The sequence below is a fragment of the Leptodactylus fuscus genome, chromosome 1 (assembly GCF_031893055.1).
Source record: "Leptodactylus fuscus isolate aLepFus1 chromosome 1, aLepFus1.hap2, whole genome shotgun sequence".
NCBI lineage: Eukaryota > Metazoa > Chordata > Amphibia > Anura > Leptodactylidae > Leptodactylus > Leptodactylus fuscus.
Window position 1 is genome coordinate 5,728,918 of NC_134265.1, and position 18,541 is coordinate 5,747,458.

The window sequence follows — 18,541 nt, forward strand, 5'->3', positions numbered from 1 at the left end:
CCGGGGGTTTGAACCTGCGGTCACTTGATTGCAAGTCCCATAGACGGCAATACAAGTGTATTGCCGTCTATGGGACATTCTGTCTATTAGTATTACGGCTGGTCATAGAGACCAGCCGCAATACTAATATAGCCGTGACAGGCCCAGGAGCCTCATTAGGCTCCCGGCTGTCACCTGAACAGGTCGGCTCCTGCGATATCGCCGCGCAGGAGCCGGCCTGCAACTTTACAGGTACGGGGCCGGTGGGGACCGGCCCCGGGGGAGAAGAGGCCGCTGACAGACTGCAGACCCGGCATCCGCTGTACTAGAGAGGCGGATGCCGGGGAGGGATAGACGCCGGGGCCTGAGACATCGCTACGATCCTCTGCCCTGCCTGAAGCCAGCGGCGGGGGGACGGAGGAGCGGAATAGCATCACTCCTCCCGCTGCTGCTGGCTTCAGGCAGGGCAGAGGATCGTAGCGATGTCTCAGGCCCCGGCACCTGTAATGGCGTCTATCACTTGCCGGCATTCGCCTCTCTATTACGGCGGGTGCCAGGCCAGGCACATTCAGACTATAAGACGCACCCTTCTTTTCCCCCAAAATTTTGGGGGAAAAAAGTGCGTCTTATAGTCCGAAAAATACGGTAAGTTTGGCTGGAGAATTAGTTCCCTTATCTAATTTCCTAAATTCGGAGGAGACTAATGAATAAAAGGTCTCTATGTTGGCCCCTTTATGATGGAGTGGGTAAAAATTAGATTTTGGCCTTAACCACTTCCGGACCGCCCATAGACTATATACGTCCGGATAGTGGTTGTCTAGTTCTGCCAGGACGTACCTGTACGTCCAAGTCAGAACACAGCAGCTGCACAAGATTGTGCAGCTGCTTTCACTAGGAGCCGGCTGTAACTTCAGCCGGAGCTCCCAGAGAGATAGCAGGGCAGATTTATTACCTGCTCTGCTATCTCGATCGCTACAGCGCTCAGTGAGCGCTGTATACATGGCTATGGACGCAGCCATAAATCAGCTGCCCTCTGACCCGGCAGACATGTGATCTGCCGGGAGCAGTGTCCTGCCAGAGCTGCTGGGTCCTACAGGACTCAGATCAGCTCTGTGTACTGTGTATACAGTGTGCAGGAGTCTGTATTTCTCCTGTAACTGAGGTTAAATGTAGCAGCCTCAGTTATAGGAGAAATCAGTCTCAAGTACAAAAAAAAAGTGATCAGATGTCCCCAAAGGTCTCTTATTACCTTATGGGGACACAATCTGGGAAAAAAATAAAATAAAAATATAATAAAAAAGTTTTAAAAAAATGTAAATAAACTAATAATAAAAAAATAAATAAATAATACGCTAATAAAACGCTGTTATTAAAGGTTATAGCCCCACCCCCGACGACACCATACAAAATAAAAATCACCGTAACGGAGAGGAAAAACTATATTATAAAGTTTTTCAGTGACACTTTGTGTTATTAAATTTAAAAAAAATTATAAATTGAAAACCAGACACAATTTCCCTCCTATTTTGTTTATATTTTCCTGGATACAAAAAAAATTAAAACACATTTGAGAATAAAAATAACATAAAAATAAAGCCCTATGTGTCCCCGAAAAAAGACACAAAAATTAGTTGACTAAGACATACGAGAACATTTTTACAGACCTCAAAACCGCACATACATAATAAACCTAAAATGTGTCTGGTCCTGGACCACAAATTGGCCCGGTACTGAAGTGGTTAACTTGGTGGTATAATGGACACTATAATGTCCTCCCTGTGGCCCCCACACACTATAATGTCCTTCTTGCGGCCCCCACACACTATAATGTCCTCCTTGTGACCCCCACACACTATAATGGTCAAGGGGTGTGAATACTTTTACAACCCCCTGTATCGGTGTTAGATTTCTGGATGGAACATTCTCCGGGACCCTCCTCTCATGTCCTACAGCAGGGCTGTTGAAGGAATACCCCAACTACACTCCAGGTATGCCGTTAGGTGCCGAATTAAAAGTAGGTGTGGTATAATGTCAAGCTTGGGAGATGCACAGAGACCGATACTCGATTCTGTTTCCAAAATGGATCTCGATTTTTTTTTTTTTTTTGCAAGCATTGGATTATAAAGAGAAATAATGGCTTTATGCCAGCTTAAAGGGATCCTATCTTTTAAGCACAATTTTTTCTCTCTAACATGTCAGAATAGCATTAAGAAAGGTTATTCGTCTCCTACCTTTCCTTTTCTTCTCTGCCCCGCCGTTCACCTGCAATCCCGGATTTTCTCGGTATGCAAATGAGCTCTCTTGCAGAACTGGGGGTGGGCCCCAGTGCTCAAACAGCACTCGGGGCGTCCCCAATGCTGCCAGAGAGCTCTCCAGCGCCGCCTCCATCATCTTCTGCGACAAGATCTTCACCGCGTCTTCTTCCGGCGACGTATTATTACTTCTCGGGCTTAGGGCAAGCCAACTGTGCATGCCCACGGCCACAAGAAAAATGGCCGCTTCCACAGTATTGTAAGGTGATAAACATGTGAATCCATGAGTTAACACATGAATATCCGTTTGGTCCGCCATCTTAGCCTTGTGAAAATATTAGCACATACTGGATGGATGATATGGTCTTGGAAGTTTCATAAAACACTTTTAATGACATCTAACTTCTTATCACTATGTCTCCCCGAGAGACTGGAACATAGAAACATTCTCAACGTATTAATAACAAAATTTACTAATAACAATCTCTGCAATAATCAGCATTTTACAGAAATACCATCTCTACAAAGGGTTAACCCTGCTGTTCTGTTCGCTATACACCTGTACTGTTCCCGGGTCAATATGACCCGACCTATTAATTCTTGATTTTTAGCTACTCTAATTGTTTTATTTGAATACTTTTTTCATTGAAATACTGTATGTGAACATGTTTGATCATAAACAAAAGAAAAATTTAAATTCAAACTTTTATTTTTTTTCATAAAAAGGTTACACAGGCTTTTTGCAATTATCTTCGATTGTTGACATTCTGCACACAAATAATAAAGAAGCTTTACATTACTATGACCAAAACATGGAATTTAACTTTTTGAAATTTTTTTATAAATCAACAAATTAAAAATCATAAAAACTTCAACCATTTTAGAAAGAAAAAACTGAACATGTTCATGCGTTTTTACACTGAGCACAATAATAAGACCCATGTCCTTTACACAGATATTTTGAACATCCAGCACATGTCAGATTAGTCTTATTGTCACAGGAAGATGGACAGAAGCTCCATCTCTTCCTTTTTTTGCTGGTAGCTGTGCTGGTGGAGGCCGTGGATTTGGAGTCTCTTTCTTCAGCATGCTGGACACTTTTTACAATGGCTGCTGCTCCCTCACTTCTGGGGGTCACTTTTCTGCTCTCAATATATGGCCTCACCAGGGATTTTCCCAATTCCTCAAGAAATAATCTTCTTTTATGCAGCTTATTCCGGTTCCAATCGGGGTCGATTTCTCTCCATAAGACTACCTCGGAGTGCCACCAGTTGCTCATCAACAGTTACATTTTCACCACTATTATACCATTTTGGTAGAATCTCTACCCATTGATTCCAAACATTTCTAATAGGGGCTAGTTTATCTTTAGCTCTTCTTTCCATTCTATCTGTTTTAGAATCAAGCCGCAGTACTCTCGAAATGTCATGAAACCTTTCAAGACACATTGTAGCTCTAAATATGTGGCGACCGGTTTCGCAATTCCACAAACTTTTACCCTTTGAATGATAGACAACCAGTCTCATCTCTCACAAACAGACTAGATAATTACTTGCTTACTGATAAGAACAGTGAAACCACCACCATTTGGAGATGAAGTACACATAAAAAAACATAACTTTTGCAGTCAGAAATAATCAGAGACCTGTAGAACAGTATAAAATGCTATCGGCCCGAACAGTACAAGTGTAACAATCAGCATGTAGCAAAAAGTAAACAAAAAAAAAATAAAATGTAGAGCTCCACAAATGAGGAAAAGTCAAGGAACCACTGGTTTCAAATCCTCATTAAAAAAAAACTGCAGGGTCTCAAAAATCATTTCGGGTCATATTGACCCGAACAGAACAGCATGGTTAAACATGGAGGATTACAGACCAAGATGGATGAATAAACCAATGTCTGTCTTATACAGATATTCTGTCCCTACAGCGGGGCCCATTCTCTACGTCCTCTATACCATCATGTAAGATTCTGCTCATTTCAGTAAGTCACAAACCTACAGATTCCCGTTGGCCACTTTCTCCTCTGCATTAGTAACTCGTTGTTGCACGTTGCGTACTAGGCTGTAATACTTCCTCTTCTGTCAGGGTCAGGGAGGACTGTACAGTTAGTTCCAGTGTGCTGGTAATATCAGGGGCCGACTGTCTTCACCTCTATGGTGTTAGGATTGTGCAGCAGGTGCGGCCATGATATCACATTCGCAGCCTGTTCCAATACTTGATTCTGTCCTACTTGCAAGGGTTAACTTTCCTTGCAGCAGCTGTGCGTGGTCGGCTGTCTGACTGACTGGGGTGTCGGCCAACTTGCGCTCGGCATGGGCAGCTGGGCTGTTTGCTTGGGACAGCTCCTTCCCTATTTAAGGAGGCTGTCTGGAAGCCTGGCACTCTAAGATCAAACCTCATTTGCAAGTGTGTGTGTATGTATGTGTGCGTGCGTGCGTGCGTGCATGGGTTCCTTGTGTGTTGTGTACAACTGGTAGCGCACACTGTTTACTTGATCTCTGTCTTGTCCAGGAGTTCTGGCTAGACAGTTTGTTGCAGCGGCTGCTCTGAGCTGCACAGGGTTTCTCTGTGATTTGACAGCGCACACCCGGTTAGTGTAGTTATCTGGCAGTGACACTAACTGCCAGACCGTGTTCACACCAGGGTGTTTCAGCAGTTCATAGTCCAGTAGGGCTCGGCAGCGTTTTTGTTTGTTTAGTTCTTTCTAATAAACCCTGCAACCATAACAGTATCTTAGAGCCAGAGCCCCGCCGCATAATGGATTCCCATACCCATTTGACGAATCTTGTCAGTAGTTTGAACACATGCCTGGGTGCGGTGGAGCAACACTTGCAGCAGTCTCCACCAGCTGCCCCAGTTGACCTTTCTGCCCTATTTCAGGGTTTAGTTCAGGCTATGACTAAGTTGGTGGGTAGTCTGCCGACCTCTGCAGCGTCACCGTGTCCTCTCTTGCCTCCGGAGCGGTACGCGGGTGAGCTGCAGGGATGTCGGGGATTCATCCACCAGTGTGACACATACATTGAGGCCTGTCCCAGTCTCTATCCAGATGAGAAGTCTAGGGTGGTCTTTCTGATTTCCTTGCTCACTGGGAGACCATTGACCTGGGTCACCCCGTTAAAAGAACGGGGCGTGGTGGAGTTGGCTGCGCTAGCTTTGCTGTTTGAAGCACTACGCCTGGTGTTTCATGGCCCAGTGCCCCAGTCCACCTATGCCTCTCAGCTCTTGTGATTAAGGCAAGGCCAGAGCTCTGTAGCAGACTTTGCTATCGAGTTTCGGACCTTGGCATCCAAGCTGGATTGGCTGGACAGGGTACTGGTGACAATTTTGTGGGAGAGTTTGTCCTCACGTATAAAGGATGAACTAGCAGGCCGAGAACCTTCTACTTCACTCTCTGCCCTTATAAATTCGGCGACTCGTGTTGATACACAGTTGTCAGATAGGAGAGTGGAGCAGGGACAAGAGCATAACTTCATGTCTCAGAGGGGGGGTCATAAAATCTACCACTACCTCGCCTGTTGAGGAGTCCAGTGAACCTATGGACACCACCCATGCCTCCCCTTCTTGTGGCAGCAGGAGTAGGAAAACCAGGGGGGTGATCTGTTACCATTTCAACAAGTTAGGGCATATTGCTCCTCAATGTTCGAGTCCACCAAAAAAAAGGGCTGGCCAAGTGTCCATTGGGGTGGGCTACTTGGTACAATACAATTTGTTTGTTGTAGCGGCTGCTCTGAGCTACACAGGGTTTCTCTGTGATTTAACAGAGCACACCCGGTTAGTGTAGTTATCTGGCAGTGACACTAACTGCCAGACAGTGTTCACACCAGGGTGTTTCAGCAGTTCAGAGTCCAGTAGGGCTCAGCAGGGTTTTTGTTTATTTATTTATTTATTTTTTTTAATAAACCCTGCTGACCATAACATATGGCCAGTAGATTGTAGTCCAGACAGAAATGTGGGAGATCTATCTGTGACAGTTGTGGCTGTTTCAAGAGATCGATGGACGAACCATCACTTGTGGTGACTGAAGCTGCAGTGAAAGTCAGTGTCATCTTTACAAGTGTCAGCTCTGTATCTTTGGACTCTTCCTTTTTGAGGGTTTCTTCCCCTCCTTAGTGGGTAGCACGGCTCATTCTACTAGAGCTGCTGTAGCCTCCTGGGCTGTTCGGCATCAGGTTTTGGTTCTTCCACATCCAATTTATGTTGCAACACCCCAGGCAGCATTGAACACCCCTCAGCCAGTACACTTGAGTCTGTTCAAAAACTCCCATGGCAGACTGGACCAGCTCTTTCCATTGCTCTAACCTATTGGCCCAGAATTCCACGGGGTCAGAGTTATCTGCTGGAACATAGGAACCATCTAGTTATGTTTGTACCTGCTGGTACAGCCGGTGGGTGTTGGTTGCCTGGTGTGGGTCTGGTTGGTACTGCGAGGTGAAACATTTCTGGTTCCTCATGTTCCAGATACTGCACTTCTGCTGCTCGTCCTCCGGCTACTTGTCCCTGTGGCACTGGCAGAGAAGGCGGCGTGTCTCCCAGTATGAACACATCCCAAAATGGCCTTGTCCTCCTCAGCTAAACCCTTATGTCATGTCTTTGGCTGCGAGGCTGTTACGTATTTCTAGAACCCAAGCCCACGTCTCAGACACGTCTCCTCAGTATTTTCACTAGGCAGTGCTTGTTACAAAGGACATTTTAGTAGTTCAGAATTTGGTACCTGTTTTGGAGAAATACTGTCACCGTTGTCACAGCCAATAATCATCCCTTGTGCAACTCTGATAAATCGTCCTCTTTACCTGAGACAACAATGAGATTCTGTTCAGCCTATCACACACCTTATATACCCACCAAGCCGGCCCACAACAAGTCACTTCCTTCCTGAGCTACACACTGCCGACGTCAGAAGTAGGAGGTGGTGATAATAATGGGACTCAACTCTTCTATTTATTCCATGGGATTCCGTGTAGTGATTACATTGTCTCATCTTCTCTCCATTCAGGTTCCTACAATATAGAATCCTCTCAGTATCTTCTATATAAGAGAATATTCCGGATTGATCCATCAAGGATGGAAAGAGACAGGAACAAGATGGCGGAAAGTCTATTAAATCTCACCCTAGAGCTCATCTACCAGCTTACTGGAGAGGTGAGAGATTCTGATGATGTCATCATGACATCATACTTATCTATAGTAATAACAGATGATATGACTGGAGAGGTGATGGACTCTGGACATGTATGTAGTGAGATTTATTAATGTGTCTCCCCATAACCAGGATTACACAGTAGTGAAGAAGCCCTCTAGTGGGCGCTGTCAGGCTTCTGTGTATGATGGATATGGAGGAACCCTGAGCCCATTCCCGGGGCCTCCACCTCACCCCCTGATACAGGAGGAGATCAATGGACAGAAGATCCTAGAACTCACCAACAAGATGCTGGAGCTGCTGACTGGAGAGGTGACAGTGCTGGGAATGCTGGGACATTATACAGTAACTGGAGGGGTCGGGGTGATGACTGTATCATTGTGTTGTCAGGTTCCTATAAGGTGTCAGGATGTCGCTGTCTATTTCTCCATGGAGGAGTGGGAGTATTTAGAAGGACACAAGGATCTGTACAAGGAGGTGATGATGGAGGACCAGCAGCCCCTCACATCAGCAGGTAATAGACATGACTATATACACATGGACTTCCATTATTTGTATGTACAGAATGAATTCAGTCCCTGTCTGTGTTTCCTACAGGTAGATCCAGTAAGAGGACAACACCGGAGAGATGTCCCAGTCCTCTTCTTCCACAGGATGATGATCAGGTAGATGGAGATATTCCCTATGATGTGTAGACGGGCTGTGAAGTCCTTGTGGTCAGTCTTGTTGTATCCAGCAGTATTATATGGTTATATACATGGGCGGTGTCATTGAGCCGCCATCTAATATGTTTATCCGGCTTCTCACAGACCTGCAGCTACTGTCAGGACATCTTTCATCTTCATGCGGATTAATGATCTAGAACATTCTCTGTGACTTCCCCATTTGTCCGGTGACTTTTACATTATTTGTTTCCCAGATTTTCCATCAGGATAAAGATGTGAGCGACATGAATGCTATATCTATGAGAATACAGGAAGAGCCCTATGTGAGTGGTGATGAGGAGTGTGAGGAGGACATTCCTACAGGGACCCGCCCAGGTGAGGAGTCACCACTATATAAAGCACAGAAGGGTCACTGATTCTATTCAGACATTGTTTAGACTATTTGTTGTTCCCTGATTCAGGTAAAATACTAATAATACCTGAATATAAATGTGATACCGCTATAGGGGGTAATAAATGTAGTATAGAATAGAGCGGACAGCAGGAATATGGACTTGACATCGATGTGAACGAGGCAAATTTCTTCCTCACCGGCTGTCAGTCCTCGTGAAGGGAAAGAATTTACCAGAATTATATAGCAGATTATTTCCGGTAGCGGAAAAATAATCCTCCTGCTCGATCTTCAGGCAGATTCCACCTCAGAGCTCTATGGAAATAAATGGGAGGTGGAAAATCCGGCCGGGCCAGTAAGGAATCTGATGGAGATTCGGGAGCTGATTTGGTAAAGCGGAAAAATTCTTCTTCTGAATTCCTGAAGCAGCTTCTACAAATGTCACTGTGTAAACCTCACCTTAGGCCCCAATCACACTATGGAATCCGGACTAGAAGATCTGGTCTGTACATCAGTCACATTTCCCAGCCTGAACTCTGTCCACACACCAGGACTCCCCGTATCTTAGTGATCTATGACGCTTGGAGTCCCTGCTTCCTTGTGACTCCACAGACCCTACTACATACTGTATGGGACAGCAGATCCGCGGTGAGTTCAGGCTGGGAAATCCAGCAGATGTGGTTTGGATTCTATTGTGTGTATGGGGTGTAATACAGTAAGATTTATGGCATCAGTATTATTCCACATAAGTTGCCATATTTAAGTAGCCATGGATTGTGTTCACCTCTACAGTGACCTAGAGCAGTGGTGGCGTTTCCTGCCCGGCTTCATTACTGTTTGCTATCACTGACCTTTGTCTCAGTACAGTGAATACTAATGAAGTAGGCCGCGCTGCCGTCGTTTGCTGCCTGTGCGACTGACTTCACTTCTTCACACGGTCTGAAGCGTCTCAGGCAGCGGCAGCTCAGTGGGGAATATACTTATAAGGTTGTTATTCAATAATAGTAATATCAGTTTTCTTCTTGTCAGATGACTGTACCAGGAGCTCAGAGGGACATCTGATATCTACAGATTATACAGCAGAAGATCATGGTATCACACAAGATCCATATGAAGAATATGCCATTACCCCAGATATAACCTCAGCCCTTCAAGAGAAAGATCTTTCTTCTAGTTCATTACAGTCTGTTAAGCAAAATGAAAGCTTTAGAAGGGGTGTTATATCTCAGAGAACTCACACAGGAGAGAAGTCTTATTCGTGCCCAGAATGTGGAAAATATTTTATCTCTAAATCAGACCTTGTTAAACATCAGAGAGTTCACACAGGAGAGAAGCCATATTCATGTCCAGAATGTGGAAAATGTTTTGCTCAGAAATCAAACCTTGTTACGCATCAAAAAATTCACACAGGAGAGAAGCCATTTTCATGCCCAGAATGTGGGAAATATTTTATCTCTAAATCAGACGTTGTTAAACATCAGAGAGTTCACACAGGAGAGAAGCCATATTCATGTCCAGAATGTGGAAAATGTTTTGCTCAGAAATCAGACCTTGTTACGCATCAAAGAATTCACACAGGAGAGAAGCCATTTTCATGCCCAGAATGTGGGAAATATTTTATCTCTACATCTGTCCTTCTTAGGCATCAAAGAACTCACACAGGAGAGGAGTCTTATTCATGCCCAGAATGTGGGAAATGTTTTGTCTCTAAATCTGTCCTTCTTAGGCATCAAAGAGCTCACACAGGAGAGAAGCCATATTCATGTCTAGAATGTGGGAAATGTTTTATCTATAAATCAGACCTTGTTCAGCATCAGAGAGTTCACACAGGAGAGAAGCCATATTCATGTCCAGAATGTGGGAAATGTTTTATCTCTAAATCTGTCCTTCTTACGCATCAAAGAACTCACACAGGAGAGAAGCCATATTCATGCCCAGAATGTGGGAAATGTTTTATCTCTAAATCAGACCTTGCTACGCATCAAAGAATTCACACAGGAGAGAAGCCATTTTCATGCCCAGAATGTGGGAAATGTTTTATCTCTAAATCAGACCTTGTTACGCATCAAAGAATTCACACAGGAGAGAAGCCATTTTCATGTCCAGAATGTGGGAAATGTTTTATCTCTAAATCAGACCTTGTTATGCATCAAAGAATTCACACAGGAGAGAAGCCATTTTCATGCCCAGAATGTGGGAAATGTTTTATCTCTAAATCACACCTTGGTAAACATCAGAAAGTTCACACAGGAGATAAGCCATATTCATGTCCAGAATGTGGAAAATGTTTTATCTCTAAATCTCTCCTTCTTAGGCATCAAAGAACTCACACAGGAGAGAAGCCATATTCATGCCCAGAATGTGGGAAATGTTTTGCTCAGAAATCAGACCTTGTTACGCATCAAAGAATTCACACAGGAGAGAAGCCATTTTCATGCCCAGAATGTGGGAAATGTTTTATCTCTAAATCTGTCCTTCTTAGGCATCAAAGAGCTCACACAGGAGAGTAGCTATATTCATGCCCAGAATGAGGGAAATGTTTTATCTCTAAATCAGACATTGTTCAATATCAGAGAGTTCACACAGGAGAGAAGCCATATTCATGTCCAGAATGTGGGAAATGTTTTGCTCAGAAATCAACTCTTGTTCTACATCTAAGAACTCACACTGGGGAGAAGCCAGTGACAGTGAGTGAAAGAAACATACGTCGGGGGTCATCCATGGGGGATCTATGTCAGGTCTGCCTACCATGTCTCTCTGTCATCCTGGACTAAATGTCATGACCATCCCAGAGTCCATCAACCAGATGATCGAGCATGAGCCAAGCTGGAACTCTACAAGATATCCAGATGACGAAACCGAACTATGAGCCTCTCTGATGATGTAAGCTAATGAGACATTGACTGAGATTTCTGTTATTCTGGAAGTTTTCCCTGTTTCCATTTTTCCTTGAAGTCTTCTTTTTTTTTTTCTTTTTTTGTAAATCTTATTTTATTTGGTTTTTACAACTTTCACACATACAAGAATAATGCATTATACGAGTTGAAATGAAATAGGTAGCATCTCAAAACAGATATCGAACATATAGGGTGTATCGAATAAGGGTGAGTAACATCCAAAAATTAAGATTATTAATATTCAAAACTGTGTAGAACATGAACATTCAAGAAAATAAGTGAACTCAATATAAGGACATTTGATTAGCACATAGTAAGTAGTCGCATGTTTTACAAAGAGTCTTCAGCCGGAAACCGAGCAATTGGTGGCATTGTTCTGTACATTTCTTGTATCCAGGCGGGATCAAATGTTTCTGTTAGATTACTTGTTGAATATATTAGCGTGAAAGGGTAAAGGGGATGAGTAGTTGAAATAGAGTAAAGGTGGGGGGGAGGGAAGAGTGGGGGGTGTAGTTGTGGAACAGAGCTAGATCTTGAGAGGTGAAGAGATATAATATAATCTATATGAGACTGAGATATTTTCCTCCTGCGAGAGAGGGAAGGTGAGGGGATCTTTATTTAATTGAATCTGTGGTAAGAGTTGTATCATAGTATCTTAGCCACGGGGCCCATATTGTGAGATAACCAACATAGTGTGCCCCTTGACCAGCTTAAGAGCTCCTCAAATCTAATGATTTGGTGAACTTTATCAATCCAATGTGATACTGGAGGAGTATCTGTCTGGAGCCAATAAAATGGGATGATGGCTTTAGCCGCCTCTATCAGATGTGTTCTCAAGTCATTTTTTCTAGGACGAATGTCTTAAGTGTGGAAGTGCGAGTAGTATTAGCGAGGAAGTGAAGGGGGTTGTAGAGGAAGTGATGTCTCTGATAATTTGTTGTACTTGCCTCCACAAGGGGACAAATTTTGTCACATTCCCTCCATATGTGTGCTTGAGTTCCTCTTAGATCAAGGCTTTGCCAACATTTGTCTGATTCATCTAGATTGTGAGCAAATAACCAGGACGGTGTTCTGTACCATCTGGTAAGGGTTTTATAGTGCACGTCTTGCATTTTCACGCATAAGAAAAACCATGAGAGTTTTTGAGGACAATCTCCACTTCCTCATCAGAAAGGATGATACACAGGTTTATACACAGAGGTGGTGTCACTTAACGCTTTCTTACAAATTGATCGTTTTCTCATTGATGGGATATTTGAGAGAATCATTTTCTCAAATTGTGTCAGAGTCCGCTTCAGACCTGCAATTTCCTTAAGGGAGGAGGCACACCATTTGTAGTGTTCATAATGGAGAGAGGACAGTTTAACGTTTGGGCAGCATCTGTTGGAGAAGCTCAAATGAGAGGGGTTTGCCATCCGTGAAGAGTGTATCTAATCTTCTATCTGCGACCTGAGACCATCCTGAGTCACCCTGACTTAATACCTTTTTAGACAGTAGATGGGGGAGTAACTCTGCAGGGTAGGTTCCAGAAGATCAAAAGAGAAAAATTTGGAGCTCATCGTGTATACTCTGATACTCCAACCGGGGTGCACGATCAGCTTTCCAGGCAACAAAGCAGATAGAATAAACAATGACAAAACGATGAAGATCAGCATCACTCCGTGGGAAATGTAGAAAACTTCTTTAATACATATTAAGCGTAAAAAACATACAACGATGGATGAAAGAAAAAAAACTAACAAAAAACACACATTTGAAAAACTGCAACGCGTTTCAGAACACGCAGTTCCTTAATCATGGCTTTCTGAAAGACAATATACAATAGTCATTAAATGATTACCTAACATCATGAGGAAAGAGATGTATATATGCTCCATTAAATCATATGCAACACAATAGTGCATGAAATAGACAAACTCTTACAGATATTGTATCCAATAAAGCAAAACTCACCAGATCTCCTGTGAAACAGTCCAGCGTGCAGAGTAGTACACAATCATGAACTACTTTCGTATACACCCACACTCACATGATCTAAAGGCCACATGACCTATCACATGATGTGAACGACCCTGCACACTACAGTCACAAAGAGAGCCAATGTTCAATATAGAAATCCATCATATACGGCAGCAAAAAATATACATTGCGGTCAACACATAAACGCATGCAGTGTGCACAATGACCTGCACACAGTTTCAAAAAAAATAAAAAATCCTGATAATCAAAAATGTAAATAACATAATCAATAGATTAGTGCTAGATCCTGCCTAATATTAAGTCCAAAAGGGACTCTAGTGCCTAATTTCCAAATCCAAAATGCCTCCTTCTTTAAAAGAAGGCTTCTGCGATCTCCACCCCGTAACGCCATGGGAATGCTATCAATGACATAATAGACAAGTGATGATGTACTGCCTCCATGATTTTGCAAAAAATGCTTTGATGCATTGGACATACCTTCCAATAAGGTTTTGGAACAATCGGCCAGATGCTCGGATAGTCTAATTTTTACTTGACGAATCGTACACCCAACATAGAGAAGATTACAGGCTGTGCACTCAATAACATAAACAACATAGGTGCAGTTGCAGTTAAAAAAAAACGTTTTATGGTGTATGCAGTTATATTATTAGCTGGTCCAAAAGTTTTAGTTTTTTTACAAAACTTGCAAGCAGAGCACCTAGGTTGTCCGCATTTATAAAAACCAGTTCTATCCAGCCATGTTGATGTCGGAGTATTTTTAGAACTATACAAACTTGGGGAAAGAATGTCTGAAAGAGATTTGCCTCTACTTGAAATAAACCTCACTCCTGACTGTAAGATCTGTTTAAGCACTGGGTCGGTCTCCAAGATTGGCAAGTTTCTTTTTACAATCTGCACTACTTGATTATATTAGAGACTGTATGGTGTAGAAAAGTAAACCATAGATTTGTTCCCATTTATAGTTGAAGGTTTGTCCTCCAAAAGTGACTTGCGATCTCTTCTTGACACAATTTGTTCTGCTCTTTTCAATGACCATAAAGGATATTTACGGTCTCTTAAACGTTTCAGTGTAATTTTAGACTGCATGCTGTAATCATTGTCATCGGAACAAGCCCAACGTGTTCAGTACAGCTCACCAACTGGAACTGAGCGAACCGTATGTGATGGATGGCAGCTGGTAGCAAGCAAAGTTGTATTGCCCACAATGGCCTTGCGATACAGCGATGTCCCCACGGAGGCCGTGGCGGCGTCTCCAATCAAAAGTAAATCCAAAAAGTGTATATGATCCGAATGAAAATTATAAGTGAAACTCAGATTTAAATCATTTGAATTAATATAATCAATGAACATTGGTATGGGCGCTACATCACCCCTCCATATTATGAGGACATCATCTATGTAGCGCCCATACCAATGTAAAAATGAAGAAAAAGGATTAGATTGCAAAAAAATAAACTGCTCCTACCACCATGACATGAAAATGTTTGCAAGTGATGGAGAGAAGGGGGACCCCATAGGGGCCCCACAAATCTGCAAAAAAAATTGTGAATCAAACATAAAATAATTATGTTTCAATAAAAATTCCGTAACCTGTAAAATACATTCACATAAAACCAGTGTGTAAGCACTATAACGATAAAGATGATACGCTAACGCCGACACGGCCCTCTCGTGGGGAATGCTGGAATACAAAGCTGTAACATTGCAAGACAGCCACGAGTCAGCAGGACCCCAGGAAAAACCAGAAAATATTTTTAATAACTCCTTTGAGTCTTTGATATAGCCCGGAATCCTGCGGACCAATGGCTGAATTAAACTGTCCAACCACCCTCCTAATTTTTCACTATATGAATTGATACCGGCAATGATGGGACGTAAAGGGGGGGGGGGAAAGTCTGCTTGTGAATTTTAGGCAGCCCATGGAATATGGGTATGGTCGGGAATTTATTAATTAAATGTTGTTTTTTCGAGTCTGGAATAACACCCAGATTAACCCCTTCCAACACCAAATTCTCAAGGGCTGCCGCAAACTCAGTAATGGGATCCCTCTCCAATTTCCTATATGTTTTAGTGTCATTCAACAAACATAAACATGATTCTCTATAATCCTCAGAATTCATTACAATGACCTTTCCCCCCTTATCTGACATCTTGATTATCAATTGTTTGTTATTTTTGGATCTATTTTTGTAAAAGTTTTTTTAATATGATTCAGTAAAAGTCAAGTTTTATCTATTTTTTGGCGCTGGAATTTTTATTACGGAACTTGTCTAATCGTCTTCCTCTTCAGTCGTGGAATTTCTGAGCAGCCTACAAAATGTGGTATGATCATTCCTTTATCTAAAGCTGGGGGTTTTGAGCGGATTTATTGTGTTTATTAAGACCATATATAGAAAGCTTCTCTACGTAGTAACTTCTCTTTGAGGTTCCCACCTCTAATAGATGGCTTAACCCATTCCAGAGCACAAAAACGCGTTGTCTGAATTTGGCCTTGGTGGACTTCCACAAAATGTCTCAAAGCTCCGGACATATGTTCTGTGGCTTTTTTTCCACTGTCCCTAACGTGATCTTGTATCCTTACGCTAAGTTTCCTGCTTGTACAGCCGATGTAATCTTTACTGCATTCAATGCAGCGAATGCAGTAAATAACTGATGTAGAATTACAATCTAATTGTGTCCTTATTTGCATACAGAAATGAGAAGCATAACTAGCAATTTCTTTTGTAACATAGGCTTTGTTACAACTTTTGCATCTTAGGGTGCCACATCTGGAGAAACCCTCCAATCCCTTCTTAGTTTCTATTTTTTGTTCAATCGCAGATAGATAACTTGGGGATACCATATTACCTATGGTCTTACTTCTCTTCTCTACAAAATGAACTCCTGCCTCCAAGATTTTCTCAGTAGCTTTATCAAGCGCCAAAATGGGTAAGTTCTTTTTGATTAACCCCTTGATAGCATTAAACTGTGGACTAAAGGATGTACTAAATACTAGTTTTTCCCTAGTGTTATTCATCCTAGTTTTATCTTGTAAAAGGTCCTTTCTATCTCTCATAGATACCTTTTCTTTGGCCCTTTCCAGCATCCAGGTAGGGTATTCTCTTGTTCTAAACCTATCAAGGGTCCGAGTTTAATTCTTCAAAATCCTCCCCTTTACTGCCCTACTGGGATACCTTTTAAATTATGCTGTGGATGGCAACTGCTGGCTTTGAGAATATTATTAACAGCACAAGGTTTCCTGTAAAGGGAAGTATATACAACACCCTTTTCCACCTCACCCGTCAGCGTGATGTCTAGAAAATTACTAAACATCATATCATGAGTAAATGTAAAACAGAGGCCATGTTGATTATCATTAAGATATCTAATGAACTCTGGTATGGGCGCTACATCTCCGACCCACACAATAAGTAGGTCGTCGATGTAGCGCCCATACCAGAGGAGGGAAGACAGAAAGGGGTTGCAATCAGAAAAGATGTACCTCTCCTCCCAAGCAGCCAGAAAAAGATTCGCGAGCGATGGAGAGAACGGAGCGCCCATAGGCGCTCCGCATAACTGTAAATAGAAAACATCATTAAATAAAAAGAAATTATGTCTGAGGAGATAAGATGTAACGGAGATCACAAATTCACATACTGGCTCCATTAGATTACTATACTTATAGAGGTGGAATGCTAGAGCATCTAGTGCCCCTTGATGAGGTATATTAGGATACAGTGCGCAGATGTCACATGTGAGCCAGCTGTAACTGTAACTGATACAAGAGCACATTAGGGACAGTGGAAAAAAAGCCACAGAACATATGTCCAGAGTTTCAAGACATTTTGTGGAAGTCCACCAAGGCCAAATTCAGACAATGCGTTTTTGTGCTCTGGAATGGGTTAAGCCGTCTATTAGAGGTGGGAACCTCAAAGAGAAGTTACTACGTAGAGAAGCTTTCTATATATGGAAGTTTAATTGGAGGGTACCATATGGTCTTAATATAAAGACTGATCTTACATACATATACTAGTGCCATTGTTTGTTTTTTCTTGTTCGGTCTGTCCGCGTTAGCGCCTTACAAAAGTTAGCTTTAGAGTGTATTATATTCATAATAGAAATTTTCTATTCTACTATGCACTCCCTTACCTGTGACATGAAAAATATGAGTAGGTGTTCCGTGAAGTTGTGGCGGAGTACATTTGCTTACGTGGAGTTGTTGTATTGGTTGAAAAAGAAGTAGGTGGAACTCAGGTCATCTCCGCCCCTTGTGAGGTCTTGGTTTACTTCATTATATTATTACGGAACAACCTACCTTCGCCCCGGAACTAGATGTATTATAAGCGGCGATGCGGTTATATGTAAGTTTGAGTGTATACTTTATAATTGTGTGTTTATCAAAAACATTTACAATTAATAATGATGTACCTTTTATTTATATGTATTTATTAGTACTTTCTATCATTTAACCCTTTAGAAATTTATCGTGGGGATTTTGAATGCTAAAATCTTTATTGATAACCCACGTCTATGTTAATAGTGATACGAGGGTTTATATAATGTTATCTGATATAATGTACTCTCTTTTTCCTACGTGGGTACTTGTATAATACGTGGGATTGCCTAATTGATATTATATGATGTGGATTGACTTATTTTAACCTTTGAACACATTCGCTATATATATATATATTTTTTTTCTGAATAAGATCGTTAGGACACGTACAGGCCATGTGGTATAAACACAGGTAATTCTAATTATAGAGTCATATATATGGAACAGCAGTTGTTATATCGTATATATGCCGTGACTAAGAGGTCTCTACCTCGAAACGCGTTGGCGTTTGTTTATTGCTATGGGCACTTAAGTTTTTTTCTACTCTTTGTCACTTTGTGGAGTTTGTCTTTTTTTGTTGATTGCATGTTTCCTTTAAATGAACCATTAAAAGTTAATTTTTAAGAAAAACGAGACACAAGGATTGCGGATCAACTTTATTCACAGATTTTTCAATCTAGTTAGCATACTCGCCTTGTAGTATACTGTCATATCGGGGAGTGATATTCCCCCTTTATCTTTTTGCTTAGCTAGCAGGCGGAATGGGAGTCTAGGTGGTTTGCTTTTCCAAACAAATCTATTAGACATTGACTTTGGTAGAGATACAGGTAATATTTGAAATCTGTAAAGTATCTTAGGCACAATGTATGTTTGTAATAGATTTCTGTGTCCAAACCAAGACAAAAAGACAGGTCATAAGA

The 18,541-nt window shown here is 42.0% G+C and overlaps 1 protein-coding gene across 1 annotated transcript; it reads left to right on the forward strand.

Moving 5' to 3' along the window:
• Positions 1 to 7,555: 7,555 nt before the first annotated feature.
• On the forward strand, positions 7,556 to 11,688 carry LOC142190974 (uncharacterized). Its single transcript, XM_075262326.1, is given in 5 exon segments — positions 7,556 to 7,682; positions 7,761 to 7,884; positions 7,968 to 8,059; positions 8,290 to 8,410; positions 9,441 to 11,688. Coding segments are annotated over 5 exon segments (2,121 nt in total). The 5' UTR covers positions 7,556 to 7,658; the 3' UTR covers positions 11,201 to 11,688.
• Positions 11,689 to 18,541: the final 6,853 nt, after the last annotated feature.